The 26393-nt window shown below is 43.7% G+C and overlaps 1 protein-coding gene across 5 annotated transcripts in view; it reads left to right on the forward strand.

Moving 5' to 3' along the window:
* MAD1L1 (mitotic arrest deficient 1 like 1) overlaps positions 1-26393 on the forward strand; it is a 369315-nt gene that overhangs the window by 186362 nt on the left and 156560 nt on the right. For all 5 annotated transcript variants that reach the window (XR_008973123.1, XM_057416961.1, XM_057416962.1 and 2 more), the window contains 2 exons: positions 14968-15056; positions 23438-23528. Coding sequence is in view for 4 of the 5 variants with exons in the window: in XM_057416961.1 (XP_057272944.1) it covers positions 14968-15056; positions 23438-23528 (180 nt within the window). In the remaining variant the exon portion in view is untranslated. The remainder of the gene's footprint in view (positions 1-14967; positions 15057-23437; positions 23529-26393) is intronic.

Genomic DNA, 26393 nt, shown 5'->3' on the forward strand with positions numbered 1-26393 from the left:
TCAGAGAAATACCTGGCAAGGATCAAAATTCTGTTACATTTTACTTTTCAGATTAGAACAATGATAATACAAAAGAAGTGAACTTCACTATTGAAAGACCTGCCCTGGGTCACTTACCAATGTAGTTTGTTTAATTCTTGGTTTAGAGTTATTAAGCACAAAGTAAGAAATATAACGACCCAGGCATAAGACCAAAAGTGGTGGTCACTAGTGGAAATGTACATTCTCTATATTATAATTTCATATTAAATGTGGGATTAGATTACTGAACCATGGGACTCATAAGTAACAGTGAAGCTCTGCTGCAACACGTATAGAACCAACAGGTTGGGAGGGGAAAGGAGACGACGGATCAGTGGAGGAAGTCTCCATCGATCAAAAGTGTATTTCATCATTTCTGAATTGATTTAGCAAAGTGCCAGCAAATCTCCTTCCCATCTGACAGATTTTATCCTAACACCTTACGTAAGAGCAGCAAACCCAAGACAGATTAGTGTGGCACTTGCCTGAGCAGCAGCATGAACACAGCAATAGTTCCACTAAGGCAATTTTAGGGAAATACCAAGTTCTCAAATCAAATTGAAAAACATGAATCTGGTTATAAAGAGGCAGCAAAAAAGCTGATCCAGAATGAAATGATATAGTAACAGAAGACTGGAAGAGGACTTTTAGATCATAAAGTTGAGTCCTTTGGTAACTAAGGCAGTTGCAGTATATACTTCGGTTCATAAATTTATCAAGTTTGTCTTGAAACTGCTTTGGTTATTTGTGCCATTCCTATCATTGAAAGACTGCTGAGAGCTGCAATCTTCCCAATTCCAACTGAAAATATATGTGCATCTAATAGCCATTTTTTTTCTTGTGCTAATGTTCTCCTTAAGCTACAGTGACTGTTCTTCCTCCCTCATATTTGTGTTGTGACATATTTATCGAGAACAGTTGTTCTTCCCTAGCATTTCATTTGTCTAGGTTAAACAAATCAAGCTCTTGCAGTCTTCTCTTAAAGCAGGCTCTTTGGTCTCCTCGTGAATCCTGCTCCTTTCTTTAAATCTCTTTCCATTTCTCTCTGTCTTCTTAAAGGATGAGGAAGTAGAGTGGTCACGTCATTCCAGGCGATGTTCCAGCAGTAGCTTGTACAGAAGTATCTTCTGTGGGAGCATCTTGCACCTCTCTGTCCTGGATAAAATTGTAAAATCAACTAGGTCATCAAGTCCAACCTTTACCCTAGCACTGCCAAGGCCACCACTAGACCATGTCACTAAGGGCCTCATCCACATGGTTTGTGAGCACTTCCAGGGACGGTGATGCCACCACTTCTCTGGGCAGCCTGTTCCAATACCTGACCACCCTTCTGGTGAAGAAATAGAGCTCAGCTCTTCCATTACAGCCTCACATTACCCATTTCCGCTGCCTCATGGCACTGGTGTTCATCCTGTGATCAGTTAATGTGCCCAAGACTTAGTCCTCCTCTCTAGTTTCTGACTCATGAAGACTCAGTTTGTAGGAATCTTTTGTGGGACTTGCACTATTATATTTCAATTCTGCTGCTGTTCCTTCACTTTTCACCTGGCTGCTTCTTTCTGATCTCTTTATGCTCCTTTGTGATAAAGCCTCCGTGCTTTGTGCTATCAGCAGTAGTAGTTTGTATTTTTTGACCCAAGATCTTCAGTGAATTTTGTTTGTTTTAAACATGTTTTCATGATCGATGTCTGAGGCAGCTTTTTCTCTATCAGGTTAGTTTTACTTCAGCAGAGCCTTTTGTTGCTTGTTTTCTCTATACACCCTTCACAGTGTTCATATTATTCTTTACTTTATCCTATTAATATAGAAATGGGATTGTTGGAAGGAGGTGTTGAAATGCAGGAGCTGTTGATGCCCTATTTCAACTTTTCTCTCTATGTTTTTGCTGTAGAGCTTTGGTTCTCCAGGTGGATTAAACCCTAGAACAGGGGGATAGGAGTCCTCAGAGTAACTCTCTGTTTCCTTTTTCGATCTCAGAGCTCTCTCACAGTGGCTGTTGTAAACAAGTACATTAAAATTAATCCTTGCTGTTCCCCATGCTGTAGGAATATAGTGAGCTCCGAGGAATAGAGGGATTATTTCTTTTCCTCCTCTTTCAGCACAGGGAATGATGAACAGCCTCAGTTGGTTGTGTTGCACCTGCTGCACATTCCCTCTTGGAAAATTCCCACTCAACACACAGAACTGCGTCAACACAAGAAGCATCTATTGTGTGTGACTGGGGGCAAAGCAGAAGGGGTGGTGGAAGCTTTGGGATCATGGTAGATGAGCGCTGACAAACTGCCTGTAGAGCAAAGAGGTGATCAGTCGCTGGCACTGCTGCACGTTAATATCTCAGTGCTATTTTAATTAGGCTGGAAGAGGAGACTCAGTGAGTCAATTCCTGTGGTTTATCTCTGTTTTAAAAATCGAGCCAGGCACATGGGATCAAACAGTACATTCCCTTCAAATTAAAAAGAAATAAACGGTCTGTTTAAAAGTCCCATTACACAAATGAACCTGCTGGTGGATCCATTAACATGAAAGTTTTATGGAACTCAGCAGCACCGTTTGGTTTCAACAGGACTGGTTTCATTTTCTCATCGGGGGTGAGAAGAGCTGACATGGGGTTAGGACTCTGAGAGGGAAGGAATGGAGCATCCTGAAGTGGAGAGCTGCCTGACTGCTGCTCCTGCCTTTGGGATCCCTGTGGGAGACCACCCTGACCCAAACACAAACAGCTGTTCCAGCTCAGGTGGGATGCACGGACAAGGACCTGACTCTGAGCCCGTCATTTGGAGCACCCTCTATGCTATAGGCGCAGCCATAAAACCCAAACTGTACTGACAAACACAGGAAACAGGCTGCAAGTTGGTAATATGCTCTCACCTTTTCATTGCAGGATTATAACTGGAGCAAGGACTGGGGAGGGAGAAGGGGTAGGGCTTTTGTCTCTTGAGTTGTGGAGAGGAGGAGAAAGGTGAATCATTTTCCTGTGCAAAGGATGCTGCTGTGCTGCACTAAGAGAGGTCCTGTTGTCAATGCTGCTGTTGTCACTAACATCTGAGTTACTTGGTTAAATAAAATGAATGGGATGGGAAAATTATCAGAGGCCTTATTATAGTAGGCACAGCCTTGAGATACAAAGGCATAACTAATACGCATGCAAGTATTGTGCTTTTCTAGACTTCATTTGTGTTTACAGAGCCTGTGTGAAGTTTATGGGCTTATAACTCTTGTGGTTTTGTTTTACTTGAGCTAAAATTTCCTGGAGGGTACAGAGGCTCTCTGTTATGTTCAGCACTTTGAAAGATAGGGAAAAATCAAATGAGAGGTCCAGGATACCCCTAGGATTCCTTAACTTCTGTTCCTTTTTTCTGCCTTGCCTAAGGAGAAGCTGTAGAAGGAACATGTGCTTCCAGTGCATGTCCAGAGAGGGAAAAGAAGACTTGGTCTGTTGAACTGTCATGTTAGGATGGGACAAAGCAATCATTAATTTCCAATTTGCTTGTGACAAGGATGGAGACCAGTTTCCTCCCGCTTTCACAGACCTGAGGAGTTGTAGCTGCATCAGAAAGGGAGCATCCTGAGAGATCTGATCTGAGAAACACAATTCTGTAGGCGCAGCTTTTTCTGGGCAAGAGGAAGCATGTGAAGATCTCTACATCTAGGGGGCATTGAGGGCATGTTCAGTTTATGTGCTGGTGGATCAAAGATTGCTGGATACTTTGCTTCTTGCCCAGGACTGGCTTTGTGAGTACTGAAAGGGAGAAAAAGGCTTTAAAAACCATGAGATTTTAAGACTTAGTCCTTGCACTGAGAGCCTAATCAGCCTCCTGTGTTATATCTTCTGCTTTCAATCTTTTTGTGCCTCAGTGCCCTTAGAAGAGCTTGTTCCCAGTGGGTTTTGTGTTCGGCTGATCGATGCTGGGTGCACGTAGTAGTGGTGGTGGTAGGTTGGGGTCTCTCTGAGCTGCTCTGTCAGGGCAGCAGAGTCCTGCAGCAGGAGCTATAAAACCTAATTTATCCACAGAGAGAGGAGGATCATAGAGCAGAATTCTTCCTGTGACCTCTTAGTAAATCATGAATGGCCGTGCCCTACCTCTTTGGAATCGCTTAATTGAGGCTGACAACTCTTTGTTGTACTACAGGATCTGGCTTGTCAGGAGAATTTTGACTTATTTATGAATATTTCATTAACCTCTAAAGACTGGCTGTATAAAACCGAGCTCCTGCCAGGCCCTGTCCTGTTGAGGCTGTGTTCTGTGCTAATGTCACCCACCACACATCTATTACACCTTCCCTCCCCTCCGAGCTGCACCTCGGAGTTTATTATTGGTGGCAGCAAGAACATGTTCACCAAAGGTTAGAATGCCACATTCCTGCTTTGGCACCAGAGCTGTACACACAGTATTTGAGAGGAAATTGCTTTTTGTGCTATGATTGTTTGCTGGCAACTTGAAGGGAACCGCAGGGAATAATCCTCAGAGGCTAAGATGGGCAGAGCAGTCTTGGCAGGGCCCTGTAACCTTTGCTTTTTGGCACAAGCAAAGAGATTTCCCACTTCTTATGCATTAAAAGCCTACTGCTTCTTGTTGCAGGAGGGCCTCAGAATGGGTCATTTAGGTAGAAAATATTCAGTCTGCTCCTTAGTTTGTCCTTTGGGTGAGGGTTTGGGGAACAAGACTCCTTCAAGCATCAGCTGCTTCCTTGAGGGCAGCTGGAGGCTCTGTTGAGAGAGCTGCTGTTTCCCCATAGCTGCATCCCTTGCCTCATCCTTGTATTTCCCATCTCTGGGGGTTCAGAAACCACTCTTGAGTGTAAGCTCTGGTGGCCTCTGCTCACCCTCTCTCTCTCTGTCCAGAAAACAGTGCTCCAGCTGTAGTGAAATGTAAAATTGGGTGGAGATGCAGTGGGAGTGAGAGCAGCACTTAAAAGCATGTTGAAGTACAGGCTGTGGGTTGTTCCACGTGAGTTGAAGCAAGAGGATTAAGTTCAATTTTCAAGTCTCCTTTGCTGTCTTTACAGTATTAAGCAAAGATTGATTCCACTGTATTTATGTTAGGAGACAAAGGAACAAAAATGGATGTTAGATTCCTCTTTCCTTTCACCTTTTATCTTCCTAGGTGGTCGGTAAAAGCATAGGTTCTATGGCTGTTTAGTATGTGATGATTTTTCAACAAGAAAACTGATGGGGGGGGGGGGGGGCAAGAGGTGGGATTTCAAGCTACCAATTGCTGACTGAACGCTCTAGAAACTCCTCCAGGGTATATTTTCAGGCAACAAACTGTGTTTGAACTTTGTTCAGAGGAAATACGGCATCTTTGTGGATTTATTTGTTGCTGTGCCTATGAATTACAGCTGCCAGAAGACATGCTTCTAGCAGACATTCCTGCTGCTGCATGAAGGAAGTGACCTGTGTGATGTTCTTGAGAGCAGGTACTTCCATTGCACCAGTGCCATGGCCACACTGGACAGGGTTGCAGCACATTCAGTCCAACACCATGACAGGTTCCCTAAGGAGACTGTTACTGTGTTTTGCTGTTCTAACCAGGAATAATGGGTAGGAGGTGTCTGCTGTGTAAGGCTTAATTACTCCAGAGTTTCTTCTCTCCATGGACAGCAGCTGTTTTGCTCTCCCTGGTGGGAGGAGCTTTTGGCAGTAATTAAAGGAAACAGTCATCTACATGCTGGTGAAGGTGGTGGAGCGAGGCTGATAACAGCACAGAGGCTCTGAGCTGAATGAACATGGAAATGAGGTGATCCTTCTTCAGAATGAGCTGTTAGAGCAGAGAGAAGGGGTTTGTGCATGGAAGTGTCAAGTTTTGCTGGCACACAGTGGTGGCGAGGTCTCATAGTGGCACCTGAAAGCATGGACAGGACAGGCTGAGAGGAAAAGATTCCTTGTCTGCGCCTTCCCCTGGGAGGAAGAGTTAAAATATGTAATTATATTTGAATAAACTCAGGGTTTAAATTAACATCTCCAGTTTTCCTCTCTTGGTGGGTCTTACTGCTCTTCTTCCCTGTGAACTTTCCAGTTTTGCTCATCTTGAGCTGTGAGCCAGCTTCCATCCTGCTGAATTGTCCAGTAGTGCTTATTTCCAAACTGTCACGTCTTGCACCCATCCCAGAATACTGGAAAGAAATAAATGCAGCATAAATTGGGGAACAAAGCTCAGGAAGACAAAACTGTCAGAGCCATCCTACTTTGGTACCCATGTGATGACTGGCTGGTGTTGCATGTTACTTGCTGTTGACATGAGGTCTGTGCTGGTGACCGTGGCAGTTGCCTTCAGACCTGCTGTAGCATCAGCAGAGCATCTGAACTTCAAACAGAAGGTCAGGATTCTTCCAGAGCTAGTATATGATGTTGTATCTACCGCTTGTGAAAAAGGTCCCCAAGTGTTTCCCTGAAGGGTTACAGGAGCATTCAGGCTTGGCAAGGCTGCAGGGGTTTGCACACCCTTTGCACCTCCAGTTTGGATACGAGGTCTTGGTTCTTAGGGCATTGCTGCGAGGTAACAGTAGAGAAAAGAAATATTTTCCTGATTTTCTCTTTTTCTCTGAAATATTCCAGACAGGAGTTATTTGAAATGGGTCATCTGAGTACAGGTTAGTTACCTCCAGTTAGACATTATTGCTCATCAACAATAACCTGCTCTTGCACGGAGCACCTGTGGGTGCAGAGGTCCGCAGTTCTGCTGGACTGGGGTGTGGAGATGACCAAAGGGAGGTGGATGAGTGGGGACCATCAGGATCTGGCATCTTTGGGATGTAAGAAGAGACTTAAGCAGGGGCAGAGTCCTGGGGCAGAGGTGTGTTGTAGGTGTTTGGGGGAGAGCTTGTTGGAAGGGTTGTTCATGAGGAGGCTGGGGTTTGGAGGGTGTGACATGGTGCATCCTTCTTCACGTGCTGGCATTTGGGCATGCAGCTCAGGCTTGAGAGAGCTGAGCTTGTTCAGCCTGAAGAAGAGAAAGCTCAGGGAAGCCCATATAACAATCTTCCAGTATCTAAAGGGGGCCTAAAAGAAGCCTGGAGAGGGGCTTTTTACAAGGGTTTGTAGTGACAGGACAAGGGGAATGGCTTTAAACTGACAGAGGGGAGATATAGATCAGCCATTAGGAAGAAAATCTTCACTATGAGGGTGGTAAGACACTGGCACAGGGTGCCCAGAGAAGCTGCGGCTGCCCCATCCCTGGCAGTGTTCAAGGCCAGGTTGGATGGGGCTTGGAGCAACCTGGTCTAGTGGAAGGTGTCCCTGCCCAGGGCAGAGGGTTGGAACTGGATGAGCTTTAAGGTCCCTTCCAACCCAAACCAGTCTGGGATTCTATGATATGGGAGCATGATAATTTTGGGACCCCCTTCTCATCGGCCCTCCTTTGCAGGACAGAGCCTGTTCCCTGCAATACCCTATACCATTGTGGTTTACATAAGGAAACCTTAGATAACCAGTTTAAATAGGGTGTCTGTGTGTTCAGTTCTTCAGCTGCTAACAGCAGAGCTGTGCTTCTTTGCAGCAGGGCTGGATTTGGCTCACTGAGCTTGTCTGGAGTTTCACTTGTGCAGCACAATGTAGAGGGGAGGTGTTTGACGGAAAGCTGTGGGCTGCCTGCAGATTGGGAAGCAGAGGGGAGAGAGGTGAAAGCTCGTCAGGGCTCCCTGGGGGAGATGAATTAGTTAATGACTATGCTGTGCTTTGAAAATGCAAATGCTGTGTCAGAGCGAAGTCTGATTATAATAATCAATCTTCCTTTTGAGAGGGTGCTGGAGATGGGGAGAGGGATGAGACTGGCACTGAATTTTGAGATCCGAGTTGGTCTGCTGTTATTAAGGAAACCTTAATGACAGCCACCACCCAAGAGGGCAGCAGAGCCAGGGAGAGGCAAAAGGGGAATTTGGGAGGAATCATCCTTGCGAGTGCCGATGGCTCCTTGACAGGCTGAAGTGAGTTTTGTAATTCTATTCCTTATGATTGTCCTGCTTGGAAAGGGAGGGGCTGATGCCTGCTCCTGTGTGTGAGCTACCTCTGCTAATAGGAAAGATAGAAACTGCCTCCTAAGCAGGATCCTCCGGGAGCAGGAGGGAGAGAAGGGTGGCTGCTGCAGCTGTCCAGCGGTGACAGCTCCTTCTCCCTTGGCACTCGATGCGTTTGTAGCGAGCGTTCCTGGTAATTACGCCTCTTCATTTAGGCGGGTGAGGGGGAAAAAGGAATATAAATTTGTATATTAACTTTAGAGATTGGAAGCAGCGCAAGGCGAACCTTCTCTCTGCGAGGTTGTATTTGGAAATGAAATAGAATGCCATGCAGTATAAACTTGAAAAATTGCTCTCTTTTTACTGCAACAGGAGGAGGAAAGCCACAGGCCAGACTGTATTGAGAGAAGCAGAAGTCAGCATATGTCCGTTTCCCAGTTTGTCTGTATCTACAAGAATATATATATATGCATGAGTACATTTTTAGGAAGCTGTTTGCTGGAAGGTTGTTTCTAGCCTTGTCTTCTCAGTGATAAAAGCACACCAAGTTTGTTAGATTGGCAACTCTGATCCAGCTCGGCCTTGTCTTTAAAGGTAACCAAGTGGGAAATAGATAGTTCTAAACTTCTTTTTTTTATTTAATATCTGATTTTCTTTGGCTTTATTGCTTTTGTTTCACAACGGCATCAAGGATTCATTTTCTCAAGGAAATGTACCAACTAATCCTGGTCTGCTTAGCCTGTTTCTGAATGTAAGTAGTATTTTATTTTGCAAGTATTATCGTATTTCTTTGAAGAAGAGTGAAGTTCACTACAAAACCTGGTGAGGTTTAGATCTCTCCCTGTGTGCTTCTCTGCAGATGTTTTAGGGGAACAGCCCTTCAGAATCTCATGGGGCTAGGTGTCGTGGTTTAAGTCCAGTCAGTAAGTCAGAGCCACGTAGTCGCTCGCTCACTCCCCCCCTTCCTCCCCACCCCACCCATAGGGATGGGGAAGAGAATCGAAAGAATGAAACTCCCACGGGTTGAGGTAAGAACAGTCCAGTAACTAAGGTATAACACAGATCACTGCTGCTACCACCAATAGTAATAATGAGAAGGGAAATAACAAGGGAAGAGAATACAACCTCTCACCACTCGCCAACCAATACCCAGCCTGACCCCCACAGTGATCCCACCCTTCCAGGTAACTGCCCCCAGTTTATATAGTGGGCATGACGTGCTGTGGTATGAAATACCTCTTTGGTCAGTTTGGGTCAGGTGTCCTGTCTCTGCTTCCTCCCGGCTTCCCCTCCCCCCTGGCAGAGCATCCTTGGTCAGAGTAAACATTACTGAGCAGCAACTAAAAACATCGGTGTTATCAGCGCTGTTCCCAGGCAGAAAGTCAAAACCACAGCACTGCACCAACTACTAAGAAGGAGAAAAATGACTGCTGCTGCTGAACCCAGGACACTGGGCATCCTGAGCAGGAGATACTGCTTGTGCTGAGCAGAATGATCTGTGGCAGTACTCAGCATGGCGTCTTACACCCTTGTATTGCTGGACACCCAGATTAAACTCACTGGTGTTCATGTATGTTTGATTTCTGTCCTGACACCAGATTTATAAGCTTATAGATAACAGGAGGTCACCAGGCTTACCATGCTGCCCTGTGGGAAGAGAGGCCAATAAGATCCTTAGTCACTGCCACATCCTTTGGAGAGAAGCATGAGTAGCATCACTGGTATAGCTGGTGTATCCAAGCACCTGGGGAACTGTAGTTTTCCAGTTTTCAAACCTCAGCATATGGGTCATACTCAGGGTCCTGTTTCTCTGTTCTTGTCTATTTTAGTGCACACTCTTCCTTTCCAAGTCTGCTTGGTTTTCACCATTTAAATATTTATGTATTTAAATAGCTTTTGGAATTGTGTTGAGACTTGTAGTCAAACACAGCCTCTCAATTCACCTTTCCATGCGGGCTTCGTGCAATTCAGTTCCTATTTATCTCTGCCTTTTAAAATCAGCTCTTTTGCCGAGGAAGGCCTTTCAAAGGATGTTGCATCAGCCCATTGTTAAATAAACCTTTAGACATTTATAATGGATTCAGCATTTCCTGCTTTTCACAGTTCCAAGAATGCTGAATGACGTGCAGACACACTTCATCAGGGTAAGATTGCTGTATCAGCCCCTCACTAAAATGCACTCATTATTCAAATAATAACTCTATGTCTCCAGCATGTGTTCTGTGAAATGTGTGTACATGATGTGGGCGAGTAAACCAGCCCCTTTCTTTTCAACATGCAAATCCTATGAAATGCTTGTGATTTTGAGTCCTTTCCTACCCAAAATGAGGCACCTGAACAAGGATGTGGTCATGATTTTGGGCAGGGTGTGATAATGTTCGGAAGTTCATAAATGTAGTTTTCAAGTGGGACTGAGTTGAGGTAGAAGTTCAAGACCTGTGGTAAGTTTCATTCTGAAGATGGGCTGTGGGCAGTAGGATGCTTTGGAAAGGTTTGTCTTCCTCAGTGCTGAAGCCTGCTGGAATCAAGCATGAGGAACACCAAGTCTGTGGCATTGCAGAGGCTCGTTTTGGAGGGGACATATATGGGTCATAAATGACAAATGCTAGAAATAAACCAAGAAAATCAGCTCTCTAAAGTAAAGTTCTGTTTCTTTGAGCTGTCAGGAGATGAATCCGTAATTTTATGTTTCTCCTGTCATCTCATATATCTTTAAATAATTCCTCCAGAAGAGAGAACCAGCAAGGAACATATTTCTTCCACTGCTGTGGGTGTTTGCTATGTCATTAACACTTGGAGGAGAACCACCATCTCGCAATCCTGTCCAGGCAGGTTTAAAAATAAGGCTGAAAGAAGAAGGATATTTCATTTAATAAAACCCTAGATGAAAATCCATCCATGTTCTTCCTTCCTCGCTTTCTTGGCTGGTAAATAACGATGACAGTACTTCTTTTGGAAAAAGCATTTGCATTTCATCTTTTGAGGCACTTGCGTATTTGTGGAAATGGACATTCTAAAATTGTTCTATATACTGGATGTGTCCTGATCACTTCTATGGAGAGCAGTGAAGCTGGACTGAAATTCATGTTTATGAGCTGAAAGAGAGTAGAAAAGGATTGAGATGAACAGGATCGTTTTAGGTTGAGAGCAAGAGGCTCCATTATATTCTGAAAACATCACATAGTCATGCTAAGTACCTGCTCATGTGTTTTATTCCCAAGTCATGGGCTCCGACATTACTCATTATTCTCCCTTTTCTATTGTCAGAAAAGCCTTGGGTAACTTAAAAACAGTATTAAAAATAGTGACTTGGTTTCTTCTCAAGTTGCTAAAATGTTCTGTGCAGTGGGGTTATTGCTGGGGGTCTGATCCTGTGTGCTATTAAGCCTGAAGCTCCTGCTCCTTAGGTCTGAAAACTTGTGCAGTTTTCAGGGTAAGAGATGCAATCATTTTGGGACAATGTTCCCTTTCTGCCCTCAGTATTAGTTAAAAACATTAAAAAGAGCAAAAGGAGCCCAGTTTGACCTTGGTGGTTTGGTACTGAATGGGGGAATACACCAGTGAGCTGTAATTCGAGCAGCCCTTTTCGCCACTCTGGATTCTGGTTTAAGGTATTCAAAGTGATGAAAGCTTAACTCAACCAGTTGTCTTGATAGAAATTGGAAGAATTTAGACAGCAATACTGAGTTAGTCTGAAAAGCAGAAGGAGCCTGGTGAAAGTGGCATCTGGTGAACCAGAGAGACTAGGACTGGAAATTAATTGAGGAAAAGAGATGTGGTGGGAATTAAGCAGAGAAAACAGCAAGAGGAGGTTGGGTTTCCCTCTCCTTATCCCTTCCTGAGGGCAAGTGGAAAGGAAGGGGCAAACTTTGCAACTTCAGTGGGTTGTTTCGTATTTATCACCCGGTCCCCAGGGCTGCCCAAGAGGTTGTGTCAAAGAGAATGTTTTGGGTAACCCCCTCACCTCTTATGCTTCCACATAGTGCTGAAAGTGATGTAGAAAGAGCATGGGTTTGTTTTTCTCCTCTTCCTGCCTTCCTGTTGCTTACTTTCCTCGTTCAGTTCTGCTGCTTCTTCTTCTTTTCGCTGCTTTCTGCCTTGACCACGTACACAGAACTGAGTGGAGGAGCACCTGGAGGAGCTAGCAGTGGCAGTGTCTCATGCAGCATTATGCTGGTATGAGTGTGCCAGGTCTGACCAAAGGCTGGTGAGATCCTGTTCTGGAGGTGAAACTGGAAAGAAGAGGAAGGTTTTATCAATGGGTTCCTTATTTCTTGCTCTTTTTTGCTCTTCTCTTCGTTCTTGTTTCATGAAAGACTTATTTGCCTGCACTGTGCCTGCACTTTGGAAAAGCATAACTGGATCCCAACAACATGCAGCTCCATCATATATTAACTAACTTTCTTTTTTGCCCTGGAAGAGACATAAAAAATACTTTTAGTACCTTCTCTGAGATTGTCAATGAGGGATGTTTCACTCACTGAAACTCTTTAACAGTTAAAGAAAACAGCATATTAATGAAATACTTAATACCTTAACAGTTTTACTTGCTATTTTATTTTCTATAAGCAGTGAGGTTTTAATGGCAATAATTTGCTCTGGCCCAAAGTGGTGCCTTGGTCTGAACTTTAGACTCTCCAAAAGCTTTAATCCAGTAGTTTTAATCCTCATTCTGGGAAGCACATCCATGTCAGCATGTAACTGCTCGAGCCAGTTTCATCTGTAAAGATCTCGCTGTGCTCTCCTCTCCCTTCTCACCTCAGGCACATCAGATTTCAGTCCAGGTAGTTTTGCTGCTTGAAAACTGGGAAGACATAGAAGTGACATAAAATACCCTTCCAGTCCCTGTGCCCTTCCCTCCTCATTCTCCTTCAACAGCTCATTCGTAGAAACCCAGCAGAATCTCATCACAGCTGCACTGAGCATACCTGGCACTGAGTTGTCACCACTGGATATCAGGCAAGACCTGTGCTGATGTTTGTCACGGCAGCATTCACCGGAGCAGGCATTCATTCCCTCTCCTATCTCCTTTTCCTGTTAACACAGTCCATTTTTTCCTCTCTATGCAGCCATCACCAGAGACCCCAGATCACACCACCAGATTACTCACCCATCCCCTCTGTACCCCCTTTTCCCTTGCGAAGGCGGCTGTGATTTATCTCCTTGTGCCGGTGAGCAGGTGGCACTTGGGCTCAAGGCTGAGCCCGCTTAGCCAGTGATAAATAACACACTTACCAGCCCTTCCATCTTCAAATGCTGTCCACATGCAGTTCAGAAAAGCAGCACAAAACTCTTTAATAGCAAACACATCCAGACTTCAGCGGGCACAGGAAATAGGAGATAGAATGAGTGTTTTCCTGCTAGAAGTAGGTAGGAATTGAAGCCTGCTCCTGGTCCCGGTACCTTTTGTTTACATTCCCGGAATTATCTAGCCTGCTTGCTTTATCCCCAGCCATCTGTGATGGGCTGAGCTGGGAGAGATAAGCTCGGTAATCAGAAAATTGAGGGAAGCATTTCTGGCTGTGATAATCTTATCAGGCAGCTAATATACATTAACATTTGTACAGCCTGATGGTGCAGGTGGGGACTTTGCTTATTTTCGCTTCCTAGGTGCCTTTTGACAGAGAATGCAGGGCTTCGGGGTACCAGGGGGAAATTTGGCTAAAGCCTCTTTTCTGTCCTCCCCTGCTCTGTCCCTGAAGGATCATAAAGGGGAGGGAGATTAATCCAACCATTCCTTTCCTGCCCTTTCCTGCTAACAGTGCTGCCATGCTCTGCCTGGCTGTTCTGGTAAGCATGGAAGGGCAAAGAGGCAGTATGTCAAAACCTCAGTTCTGGCTGAGCAGTATGACTGCACATGTCAGTATGCTCCTTTTCCATGGAAAACTGGGCAGTTTCTGCCAGCTTTCTGTCTCTGCAAGAAATTTCCTATTGCAATGTGATTTTGCTCTCCAGCTCTAATCCGTGCTGTGGAAGGGAATGGTGCATTAATGGATTATTTCCCTGATGCTGAGCACTGAGCTCTCTGTGGTCACAAGTTTTGCATCTGTGATTGCCTATTGCTTTCCTCCTGAGTGAAAAATATTGTTTCTGTCAATGGATTTATTAGGGGAATTAGTTGCCAGGTGCTAGAAGACAGATGACAAAAGGAAATCCAGAATCTCAAGGATGAGTGAGAAGGAGGTCTAAGCTGGGAGAAGGTGCTGGAACAGAAGTTTGGGTATCCTCTGGGTGGTTCATCTCTGCTTACACTTCATAATAAATCATTTTCTGAGGGGCTTAGAAACAAATAACATATGTAGTTTATCAATCCATGCGTTGTCTTGATAGCTGGATTAAGGATAGAGATTCCCATAAGTCAGGGAGCCTGGGAATGGTAGAGTCTGGGTAAGAAGTTTTCGTGTCTGCACAGTTTTGAAGTACTTTCTTATGAGTTCCTTCCCAAACAAGGCCAGAGGCAGAAAGTATTCTTAATTGTTTGTTTGTTCCACAAGAGCTGCCTGAGCAACTGGAGCTAAAAGTGTATATTGGAAAGTGCTGGAAATATTCCCCAGCCTTTTGGATTCAGTGTACATGTCTCAAACTTGTCTTGGACAAGACAGCGTAATCCTGTGGTTCATTTTTCTGGAGAGGAACTGAAACTAAATGAGGTTGAACTGTCAATACTGAATCTCAGGTAGCAGCAAGCTCCTAATACCTTACAGATAATGCTCTGCATCCCATTATCCATGGGGTACAGGTGAGGGAAATACCTGGAAGAGAAGCAGGAGCTTTGCTTCTGTACCTAATCTACATTGGAGAAGATGTTGGGAAAGGCAAAAGGGCAAGGAAGCAAGGTTAAGTGAGGTCTTGACATTCAACACATGGAGGACTGTGCTTCACATCTGTATCCTGGGAAAGGCCTGATCTGTGTGGAACATCTCACCCTCCCCTTGCTGTTTGTGTGTGCCCCTTATTACTCCTGGAGGAACTAATGCCTTTTCTCTTCTGCAGCTGGAGGTGGAGATGAAAATCCTGAAGTCTCAAGAGTGCACAGCAGAGCAAAGTACCATCGTTACCAAGGAGGAGATTGACACATTAAGGTAGGCAAAGCACAGGGAAGACTCAGAAGATTCTGTGGTTTTCAGTGGAGCTAATGAGAAAGGAAATACCCCCAGGCATGTTTTCACTGCTTGCTTTGGTTATTGCCATGTCATGGTAGAGCACTAGGTGCTACATGTCACAGTCAGAACATACTGTCCTTGCATCTCTCAAGTAAGATATGTTTTCCCCAAGCACACTTTTTACTTTCCCGGCAGTTTTTATGGACATGAGAAATCCATGAAGCATTAACAGAAAGCCTCAGCCCCTGATCTCTCCTGCATTTAGATACTTTATAAGCTTTTCTATCTTCTGGGAGGCTGCAGGCTCCTTTCTTTCAGTGTTTGGGGTCTCTTGCTCTCAGTTAATTCATAAGGCTGGCTCCTGCATCCCTATTCCCACTGTTGACTTTCTTTTGTGTGGAAACAGCATTGCTGTTTGTTTCTTATTTTGACCAAATCTTGACTGTAAATACAGGATCTGTTGGCATGTGTGTGAAGAGACTTAGAATCCAGCTTTTGTAATACTGATGTGCGTGTAGCACTGGAGATAAAAGAGGGATGTTTCCCCTTGTGCATTGCTGTAGCTGGCAGAGGGATACCTGTTGTGATTCAGTGAAAGAGAAGTTACAAAACAGCATTTCAGCAGAGGATACATGAGCATTTACAAAAGCTACAGTGAAGCTAGACAACCTTCCCATGTATTTATTAAAGCATTTGCAGCTTCCATTCCAAAGCAGGTGACACAATAAATACTGAGCACAGAAAAGTTCATCTGATTCTGAATGTTTAATAAAGTTCCTTTTATTTAAGTTGAGCAAATCAGATCTTGACAGGCTGAGGTTTTTATTCTGAGTTGATGTAAGACTTCGGCTGGAGTTTCACTTCTTAATTCTGTTGTATTTTCAGTTCCATCACTATAAAGCTTTACTGCCTCATAGGACTGAAAGCAGGAGTTTGCAGCAAGCAGAATCTTACAGAAGGCAGAAATTACTGGCCTGTACGTTATGACTTTGCTCCTGTGCTTTGCCTCTGGAGCTTCTTTTATGGCTTGGAAAGCCCAGTTCCATAGCAGAGGGGAGGTGTTTGGTAATAACACATGTTCAGCTAAGCTATTCCAATACCTTTTAGGGTTGTACACCTCATCTTCAGGACTCCTGTAGTTTTCTTCAAGGTGGTAGAATAGTTCTGGAGACCCAAGGCATACATCTCCCTTTTTTATTCCATCCTCTGTTTGATTTCTGGTAAAGGATAGTATTCTATGGCTTCCCTTTTTCAGGGAGATAAACCTGTCTCCATCTGCTTCTGGGCATGTTTGTTTGACCTGAGCTCATTCAGGTCTTTCATTTGCTAAGGCGCATTAGACCCTCTGAAACCTGATGTTTATACTGCTGCAGAAGCATTCAGCACCTCCTCAGCAACATTAAACCCGTCACTTCTGATTAATGCTGTGTCTCCGTATCAGTAAAGCAAGCATCCTGTTTGCTGTCTTCTGGGAGCTGAAGGTTTTCAGAGTGTTTCTCCTGTACCTCGTCAGTCTCTCCCTCCCTCCCTGGGTTGGTCTGAGCTGCAGCACCCTTTCATGTAGGAGGTGTTTAGTCCCTTTTATTTTCACCTCCAAGACTCATTATTTGGTGTTTATCTCCACTGAACAGCACTTGCCATCTATTAACTGAGCAGCTCCAGGGACAGCGTGTGGAGGGGGAAACAGCTGGATTGCCACATAGTCCAGGACCACTCTGCATTGTGGAAGTCTCTTGACAGTGGGGATAGAGATGTCTGGCTTTGCCCTGAATGCAAATGTGTTTCCTGGGCCCGGGGAAGCAGAGCTCCTTGTTATGGGATTGTGGTGTTTGGTTCTGCTCAAAGGTAGCCCTGAACTCCCTTAGATAATGTTTTTCTCTCTTCGTTTTCAAAGAATTTCTTTGATTACTAATCTCCTCCTTTCATGAAATCGTGTCAAACCTTTCACACAAAAAGCCATTGATGGTGCAGAGCTACATTCCAGTGATGAGCTGCTCACTGAAAGCTCTTTCAGCAAAGAGGCTAAGCTGCTGCAGTTGTTTCGTGGTGATATTTTGTCTTTTCTTCTCTCCCTCATTTCAGTACCATGCTCTTGAGGACGGTGCTGAATGTGGATGCACAGGGGCCACAGTCCCAGGATCTAATTCCAGGCTGTTTTTTTCTGTCACTTTTTACTGAACCACTTTCTTTTGTTACGGCTGATTTAACTATTTGTCCAGGCCCTGGTGCTAGTCATTTAGCTACAAAGCTGTTCCAAAAGCATGGATTTCTTTGGTTTTAAGCACCCTTTTCATTGCTGAGCTCTAACAGTAAATGACTTGGTGCAAAGTGTTCTTTCTGCTGGAGAAATGGTAAACCAGTCCCTGCTCCTTTTGCTTTACTGTTTGCTACTATTACTGCTTCAGGTGTCATTTTAGACTCTCAGGAATTCAATTCAGCTTTGCAGAATCAACTGTGTAAAGACTTTTTTCCTTATGCTTCTGGACATAAGCAGTCAGAGGGTATGGTTGGGTCTTATTGTGTGTTTTCTGGCATTTTCTGTGTGTTGGACAAAAAAACAGGGCCAAGTTCTTTCTTTACAGAAGAGGCTCTTTCTCAAAGGAGCACAAGATAAATCACTATCTTCCCCAAGGCTTTTGGGCTTCAGGAATAATGTGCTGTGGTCCACACCAGAAGACTCCTTAGGGCTCAGCTGGATGTGTCCTGTCTGTATAGCAGAGGTGAATTGGAAAGCTGTGGTGAAAGAACAGAAGGGGTTTGGAGGAGAATAAAGGTTAGTATGGGAAGGGATTAGGTCTGCTGTGCTTGTCCTGCTGTGTCTTTGTGGGCCTCAATGGGACTGGTTTACTCAATTTTACATAGCTGCTAAGGAGGAATGGGCAGCACAAGCTCTGCTATTACTTCTTCCTTCTAGAGACCACTGCCAGCAATTAATTCTGTCAGAAGGCAGGGAAGAATGCAACTTTCAAATTGGAAAGTGGGAAAAGAAACGCCACAGTTTATGAGGGAGTTATTTCCATTTCTGTAGCTTATTGTGGTCTTCAAAATCCCATTAACTTACAGTATGATGTTTCTGCTGTTCTGGACTGAGCCCAGCCTCTCCAGTTAGCTGATGTCATGAAGGAATGTGAAAAAGAGAGGAAAACCAGCAGAAGTCAGTGAGGGGATTCAGCAGAGCAGGAATGGTCTGGGAGCCTCCAGGCATTTCCACCTACACCCCTTGGGTTAGAAGCTTACTTCTGAAAACAAAAGCAGGAGAGACATAAAGGTGGAAAAAAATCCATATTAATCCTTTGAATCTGTATTCACCTCCTGTGAGTGAATGAGAGCTTTTAAAAACACATCTTTTGTCTCATTTTTCTTTAGTATGGAAAGTAAATTTTCAGCAAGAGACTTGAAAGACTTTATCAGTTTTTCCTCCTTCTCTTGAGAACAAAGTGCTCTTTCGTCAGCCCTTTTATAGCTTTAAATGTGAAACTCTCTCCCCAGCATCATCGTTTCTGAAGAGACAATAAAAGCTGGTGCTAATGCTGTCATTTCTCACACTTCTTGCTGCTCCCTCTGAAATCAGATTTGTTTATATGCTGCAGATCTTACGAAGAGAAAAAGTGGTTGAACTGTTGAGTTCATGCACTGTGGGGTATAGCAAAGCAGAGAGCATTTAGGCATTAGCACCTTTTAGGGGGAAGGTGATAACTGTGCAGTAACTCCTATTTCAGAACCTATAAATAAAAGGAATGTATTTAAAAAGAGCTTCATTCAAGACTTAAGTGGCACGAGCTGAAGGACCTTTTCAGCTGGAACAAATCTGAACTTCTTCTTTCTGCTGTCAAACTACAACCCCAGTAAATCCTAAATGTTTTCTGGGGATTTAGTGACTGGGGAGGGTTACAGTAATTCAGAAGAAATTCATGTCCTTGCCAATGCCCATTAGTCACACTTGCTGGAATTCTGTCTGCTCTGCTCCTAACACCATCTCAATGCCATCTGGATCCTTAATAGCGTCTTCCCAACACATACATTTTCTGCTCCATTCACTGGTTTCCTGTTCACCAATAGCTTTTTCCACATGGCCGTGTCCTCTTTGCAGATGGGGCCTCTGTGAGGCATGTCCTCATGGGCGATATCCACACTGCTCTACAGGAGACCACAGAGCACACATCTGAGAACATTAAAAACCAATAAAAGATAATAAAAGGAAGTCATGGCAGGGAATTGTCATTGGTTAACTGCACTGAATAGCTCTGGACTGAGAGAGATTTTGGGATAGTGCCTAGATGCCGTTGAAACCCTTCTTCCTTTCTAAAGTAGGAGCAGCTTTTCTCTCTGGCAGCCCTTGCTCACCATCTAAATGCTTTTTAGATAGACTAAACACACACAGTGTGATGTCTCCTGATTCTCACAAGTGTCATTTCAGGAGACCTGAGGCTGTAGGGTTCTTTTCTTTTGTTCCTTCTTCTGATGTGGGACAGTGACACATTCAGTGGAGGCAATATAAAGCTCAGTTTTTAAAGCAGGAAGATCCACAAGTTTGGGCAAACAGCAGTGAATCTGTGTTCTTGCACTAGATTAGGTCTCCCACAAGGCCATGGGGGTGGCTTGAATTTGTGTTGTGCCTGTGGAGCCTTCAACTCTGGATTAAGCTTCTGTATCTGATGTAGGAAGAGTCTTCCAGAAATGCAGAGATCTTTGCTGGAGTTTAAATATTTTCATGTTTTCCAGCACCTGTATGGAGAAGGTGGTAAATTTTCCAGGAATTAATCCAAATTATATTTTCCTGTATCATAAACCTTAAGAACGGTGTCAGTATTTCAGAAAGTTTCTTCCTGCCTTGTGCTGCAAGGCTGCTTTTAAAATGGGCACCAGCATCCATTCTGGGCCAGATGTTAAGCTGTTAGATCATAGAATCATTGATTGTGTTGGGTTGGAAGGGACCTGAAAGCTCATCCTATTCCAACCCCTGCCACAGGCAGGGACACCTTCCGCTAGAGCAGCTTGCTCCAAGCCCCATCCAACCTGGCCTTGAACACTTCCAGGGATGGGGCAGCCACAGCTTCTCTGGGCACCCTGTGCCAGTGCCTCAGCACCCTCATAGTAAAGAATTTCTTCCTTATATCTGTAACCAGATGTTTCTGTAGTTTGTGGTTTGTGTAGTTCCTGTAGCTCTTTGTGGTTCTCACATGCATTTATCTGGGATTGTTCTCCCTACCTGAAAGCAACTCCCAAGTGTCACAAGTTGAGGCATGCAAATTGGTGATAAAATAGCATCACACACCTTGTGTGGATGTCCCTGGACAGAGAGAGCATGAGGTGTGTGCAGACTGCAGCTGCCTTTGTGGATGCTGTTGCATCCAAAGCAGCGCACAGTTGGCTTTGTACCTGAATTTATGTAAATGAAGAGATTCAAGTGCCAAGCAAGTAAATATTTTTCAATATTTGACTACTGTATCTTAACCACCAGCTGCAAATGCTTTGCTGTGTTTATATATAGATAGGATTTCCCTTGCTTCCCTCTCTTTGCCATTGGGAAGAGCTCCCCAGGGCTGGAAAGCAAAGCTGGAATAGCACAAACTGTTTGCTAATGGTTCTTAATGCTTTCCCACTGGAGATCCAGGACACTTAAGAGTTTTAAAAATAGAAGAGGGAGAAGTAGTGAAGGCACTAGTCAGTCCCAAGAACCTCTCTGGCACTAAGAGGCTACAGCACTGGTCCTGGTCCTCAGCATGAAGCAAGCAGCAAGTTGTGTCTCTGAAGGTGAGCAGAGCCAAGGCAGTGTGGAAAGGCACTCGCTGTGCCTCAGTGGGCTGCCTTTCCCTGGCACAAAACCTCTGGAAAGGAGGATACCAGTTATTACATCTTAAAATAGGAGGCAAAACAGCACAACAGTATAATAACTTAAACCCACCCTTGCTACAGCTCACTCACATCTTTGTGAAGTGTCTTCTGGAGGCTGTTATGAATGACTTTCGAAAGGTATCTTAAGAGGTTTGAGCTTAAACCTCCACATGGAGAGGAGTTCTGCAGGCAAATAGCGGCAACGTCACAGCTTACCTGGGAGGTTGGATGGGGAGGAATTTGTTCTACATTAAAATTCAGCATGTCAAGTATGAAGAAAGTCCTGATGAGAGTCCTGTGTCTGGCTCTGACCTTTCGGTAGCTGCTGCACTATTGTTTCTCAGAGAAAAATGTTGTTCTTCTTGTGTCCTGTTCTGCAATGCATTTAGAAACATGCTGTTAAAAACATTCATTCCGTTCTGAATTTCCATTTCTTCCGACCTTTTCAGTCTCTGGCTTCTCCAGCATCCTCCATCTCCACTAGTTTTGTGTGTCTCTTCTGGAAATAATTGATGGTCTTTTTTAATGTCTTGGACAATGACAAAAGCTGCTCCTTGGCATTTTAGAAGCTTCCAAGAGTAAAAAAAAGCTGATACTTTCTAATATATGAAAATTACCAGTAGGGGTCGGGCTTACGAATCATTTAAGCAATTGAAGCTGCCTGTTTCTAAAGGAGACGTTTCCGTGCTGAACGTGTTGTGGATCAACCAGCTCCTATGGAAAAGTTTAGAACTCTTGCCCATTGAAGAGGAGAGACGACCTCTTTGTTGGACCTGTTGCGGAATGCTGGGATACTGGCAGATGGGTGCTGGGATTTTCAGCTTAATTTAGATCATTTACAAGTCAGTATTATCAAACAAGATGATAAATTCTTAATCTAAGAAAGTTCAGTGCAAAGATCAGTGTTAATCTCCATCAGTTGCACAGTTAACATGTGAAAGGTGAGGTTCTCGGAGCAGCATTAAGTACCCTGTACTTAAACACAAAGAGAAATGTTACACTGAATGTTCTATAATAATATCTCCCACCAAACAAGTTTGATAGAGTTCTCTGAAGGAATCAACAATCCTTTGGCTAAGGCTGGTATGGTTGATAGGATATATTTGACCTTTCAAAAAGCATTGAGCCAAAGATCAGAAAGGAACTTTATGGAATATGAATGAAGGTTCTTTGTTGGATTAATAGGAGTATAGCAACCACTGAGGGCTGGTTGTCCGGTGTACTCTCTGCAGGGATGGCTGGTGGGGGATGAGCATGTGAATGAAGCCAAACTGCTTTGCCAGAAGGCTCTCCTAGCTTCTAGTGCCTTGTCTCCAGGATTTCCTGAGCCGGAGATGATATGATGTCTTTTTATTCTATGAAGCTTCATGCATTTTTCTTCCGTTAATTTGCTTATGTGGTATGAACTTAAAAGATAGAAAATCAAAGAATAGATGTTGTTGCCCCGATACGGAGGGGGTCCCACTGTTGCTAGGATGGTTTTTATTGGGAACTTGTCCAACACAAATTGGAATTTGTGAGTAGTGAGCTGACAGAATTTGAGATAATATGGAATTATTCAGCTTATCAAACTGCTCAGGGCTTCAGAAGAACTTTATGATTCGACTCGAGATGGGAAATGAAGTTGTACGTCAATAATTGCAAAACCCATGCAAATAGGAGAAAATATCTTTACTTTTCCTCTCTCAGTACTGGGCTCCAAATGAGCTGTTATTACTCAAGAAGGAGATCTTACTTTATTGTGAACAGTTTTCTAAAAATACCAGGTAGGTGCTCTGTAGTTAAAAAGACAAATAGAATACCCAGGCATTATTAGAAAAGGAGACAAGGACAAAACAGAAAGCTTCATTATACCACTGAATGCATCTGAGTGCTGTTTGGAGCTCTACTTTTCTCATAGCAAAAAGTCTGGGTAAAACCTGAAGAAGAACAAGGAAGGGCAATAAAGATGAGGAAAAATACAGAAAATCCTTGATGTGAGGAAAGACTAAATTGAGATTCTTCAGGAAATAACAGAGGGGGCCTGTAAAATGGTATGGAGAGGGGAGCTCGGTACCTTTCGTAGCAGAACTAAGAGGCACTCAGTGAAATAATCACATGTGAAGTATAAACCAAAATGAACTAAATTTTCATACAGCACATAATTTAATTGTGGAACTTACTGCCAGGGAGTGTTGTGAAGGCCAAGAGTATAAATCAGATCAAAAAGAGAATTGATGCACTCATGGAGATTTTAGCTGTTGGTAGTTATTAAACGTGATGGTCTAGACTCAGTCTGTGGTTCAGGAATTATCCAAGTTGGATTTGCTTTATATTCAAGTTGTATATTTTTAATATACTTTTACAAATTATATTTTCATCATGCAGACTTGTATCTTTTAGTCATATGTTTTAACTGCCTCGGTCGTGTAGCATTGTGGTACTAGATAATAATCTGATATTGCTTGTGATTTCATGCTTTGCTTGATGATTTATGGTGGGATTGTGCAGGGACACAGTGTCATTAACTTTCCCTTCTTCTCCAGGCAGAAAATTGAGGAGCTGGAAGCTGAACGCAGCAAGCTGGAAGAGCAGAACAGATCTCTGGAAATGAAACTGGAGAAGCTAACTGTGCAGGTAGGAAATGTGGAGGTCCAGAGCAGCTGGAGAGCCTGACATGGTCCATTCACTGTAGCTGTTCTAACAAATACACCAGAATGCTCGTAGCACACGACTGCACTTCCCTCACTCTGGGCAAGGCACCAGAAGCCTATGCAAACTGCACCAACACACCTCTATCTCTGACCATGGTTTTGGAGTATTTTGATGTCAGTCACATTAAGTGCAGTTATCTTTTTTAATGCCCCTGCCTAGAACCTTTTCTTTCTGTTCTTAGGGCCTTAAAAACTTCCATTTTAAGTAACTCCACTACTGTAAGTTGTCTGTGTGCAAATTCATTTGTGCCAAAGCAGGAGTGTAGACTGGGCTTAAAAGCATGGAGCTGATATGGAAATTCAAGCTCCATTCATACTGAAGACTCCAATGCTGCTATCGGTGATAAAGACAGTGACCATCAGTCTGTGGCCTCATTATTTAGCAGTTTTCCAAGCCAGGAAGCATCAGCCCTGTTGAGAGGATAATGTGGCACATCTCCAGACCACAGACACGAAGAGCAGAAGGTGTGGAGTCAGAAGGACAAAAGGGTGTGTTTCCTTTGCTGTGCCACTATGGGTGTTTTAGCTGTTCCAGAGGTAGTGCTGTCTTATATGGCTGAAGGTCTTCAGCTTTTCACTCTGCATAGATCTGTGAAATCTCACTGTCCTTGAAGGGGGCAAGTTGAGAGTGGACTGTCTGTTCAGCTTGCTCACATTCAGGGAACAGCTCCCCTATGCAGAGCAGGGACATGAGAGTTGTTTCAAGCTTTTATAGTGTTTCTTGTTTGAAAGGTACTAGAGCAAATAAAAACCTGAGCATTTTTGTTTAATCAAAGCCCATCCTGCTATGAGCAGTGTTATCTCTCCCTTCTGTTCTCTCTGATATGCTGAACAATTTGGCATTGTAGCATTTCAGTCTCTTAATTTTTCTTTCTTTCTCCCTTTATTTCTTTCCCCCATTTTTGTGTAAATTGCTTCATGGTGGAAAACCTGCAGGTTTGAAACTCCCCACATTGCAGACAGAGCATTGATTTTATCTTGACACCTATTAGAGGCGAATCAAATCTTTTTTCCCTTTTTTTTTTTATTACCAATTCCTCGAGCCAGGGGAAGTGACAGCTTTGATAAAGCAGAGAGCTAAGAGCTGCTGAGCATCTCTGCTGAGCCACGCTTAGTGTGAAACCTGTCACCCGGCTCCTTTAATTGGGTTTCAGTCATCGGATGAGCAGGAAAGATTTGGGCTGGTGTTTGGATGCTTATGTCTCCAATAAACATAACAGCAGCCTTGGCTTCAGAGCACATTACGATTCACTAAGGTCACGTTTAATTTGCCTGTGTTGTCTTACCATGGCTGCTGGCTTTCCAAGAAGGCCTGAGCAGAGGAATTCTCTATTTTATTTGTGCTGTCTCGAGATGCAATGCTTTGTTCGTGCTGCTTCTGAGATGCCAAAACACCCAAGCTTTTCAAATTGCACATTCAAAGAGGAAAGGTCTGAAGTCTTCAGAGTAGTCTTGCAAATTGTCTGCCTTCTGGTAGAGGAGGCCATCATCAGCTACTGTCTGGATAGGTGAGCTTTCACAGTATAGAACAGTAATGTGGTGATAGGAGCAAGGTGGGACCTTCATTCTGTATTAAAGCTACAGTACAGTAACAGTTGTACTGGTCACCAAAGAGGCTTGGAAGGCTTCTCACAGGATCCCCATGACCTGTCTCATTAACGGTGCTCACTGGTTAAATGCGGTACTGTGCAGGTCAGGGCTTTGTGGACGAGTATCTGCAGATAGAGCAGAGAGAAAATTATATGGGAAGGAGGAGATAACATGTAGGTGTGGAAAAAGAGAAGAAAAGTGGTCATCTGGTTTAGCAGGTCTAGGAAAGGGAAATCTGCCAGTCCCCTAAAAGGCGGGTTAGGGAGCTGAATTAAGGTAACCATGCCCTTACATCTACTTTGCCAAGGCTGAGGACGTGGCTTTCATTCTTTATTTAACAGGAGGTAGCTCCCCCTTTCCTTAGCTTCTCACTTCACTTGTGTCTTGCAAGACTGGATGCCACAAACAGCTTCTCCAAAAGAGGAGGGGTAGAAAGGAAAGTGTAAATAAAGGAATACGTAAGCTCACCACTAAAATGTAAGTATTGATCAGTGTGTACCCGCTGGTATGGTCAAGATTTCAGAGCTCCTCAGAGACAAAAACATCAGCCATTTTTTATTCACCTTGAGAGTCAAATATCATGACAAGCCAAGCTTAGAATGACTTTTCTAAGCGCTTTGGAAGAAGGTTCCTTACAGTGGGAACACACTAAATTAAGGACAAGCATAGAAACCCACGTCTTCTATCAGTGCAGAGCAAATACACTGAAAATATTATTGTACACTCAGATAAGGTCACTGAAATGTTGCTAGTTTGACATGTTACTCGTTCCCATCTCTGAAAGAAATCACTGGGAAGTGTTGGGTTAAAATAATCTCACTTTATCACCAAGGGAAGAAAAAACAAGACAAAGCTTACATACAGAAAGCAAGAAAATTCTTCTGAACAGAAAGGTGATTGGAATTACAAACCTGGGGAAAGCATGGCATCACATCAAATACAGATGTAAGAAAAAGTAAGGCAGGATGAGGGTGATTTCTGACAAATCTATATCTGCACTTCCTTCTATTTGAAAATAAAACCTCTGGCTTTCTGGAATTGTGTCTACTACCTGAAAGATACATAGAAGGGATGCATTAAAGTGAATTTGGAAGAGGAAGAGGCAGGTTGTAGAAGTAAAGCTTTGACTGCTTTACACTGGACTGAAGCCTGTGGAGTTCACAAAGCTGTGTGTGGTGAAGGAAATTGAAGGAAATGC

The sequence above is a fragment of the Pezoporus wallicus genome, unplaced genomic scaffold (assembly GCF_028554395.1).
Source record: "Pezoporus wallicus isolate ANWC-B61680 ecotype Strahan unplaced genomic scaffold, APGP_CSIRO_Pwel_v1 scaffold_7392, whole genome shotgun sequence".
Taxonomy (NCBI): domain Eukaryota; kingdom Metazoa; phylum Chordata; class Aves; order Psittaciformes; family Psittacidae; genus Pezoporus; species Pezoporus wallicus.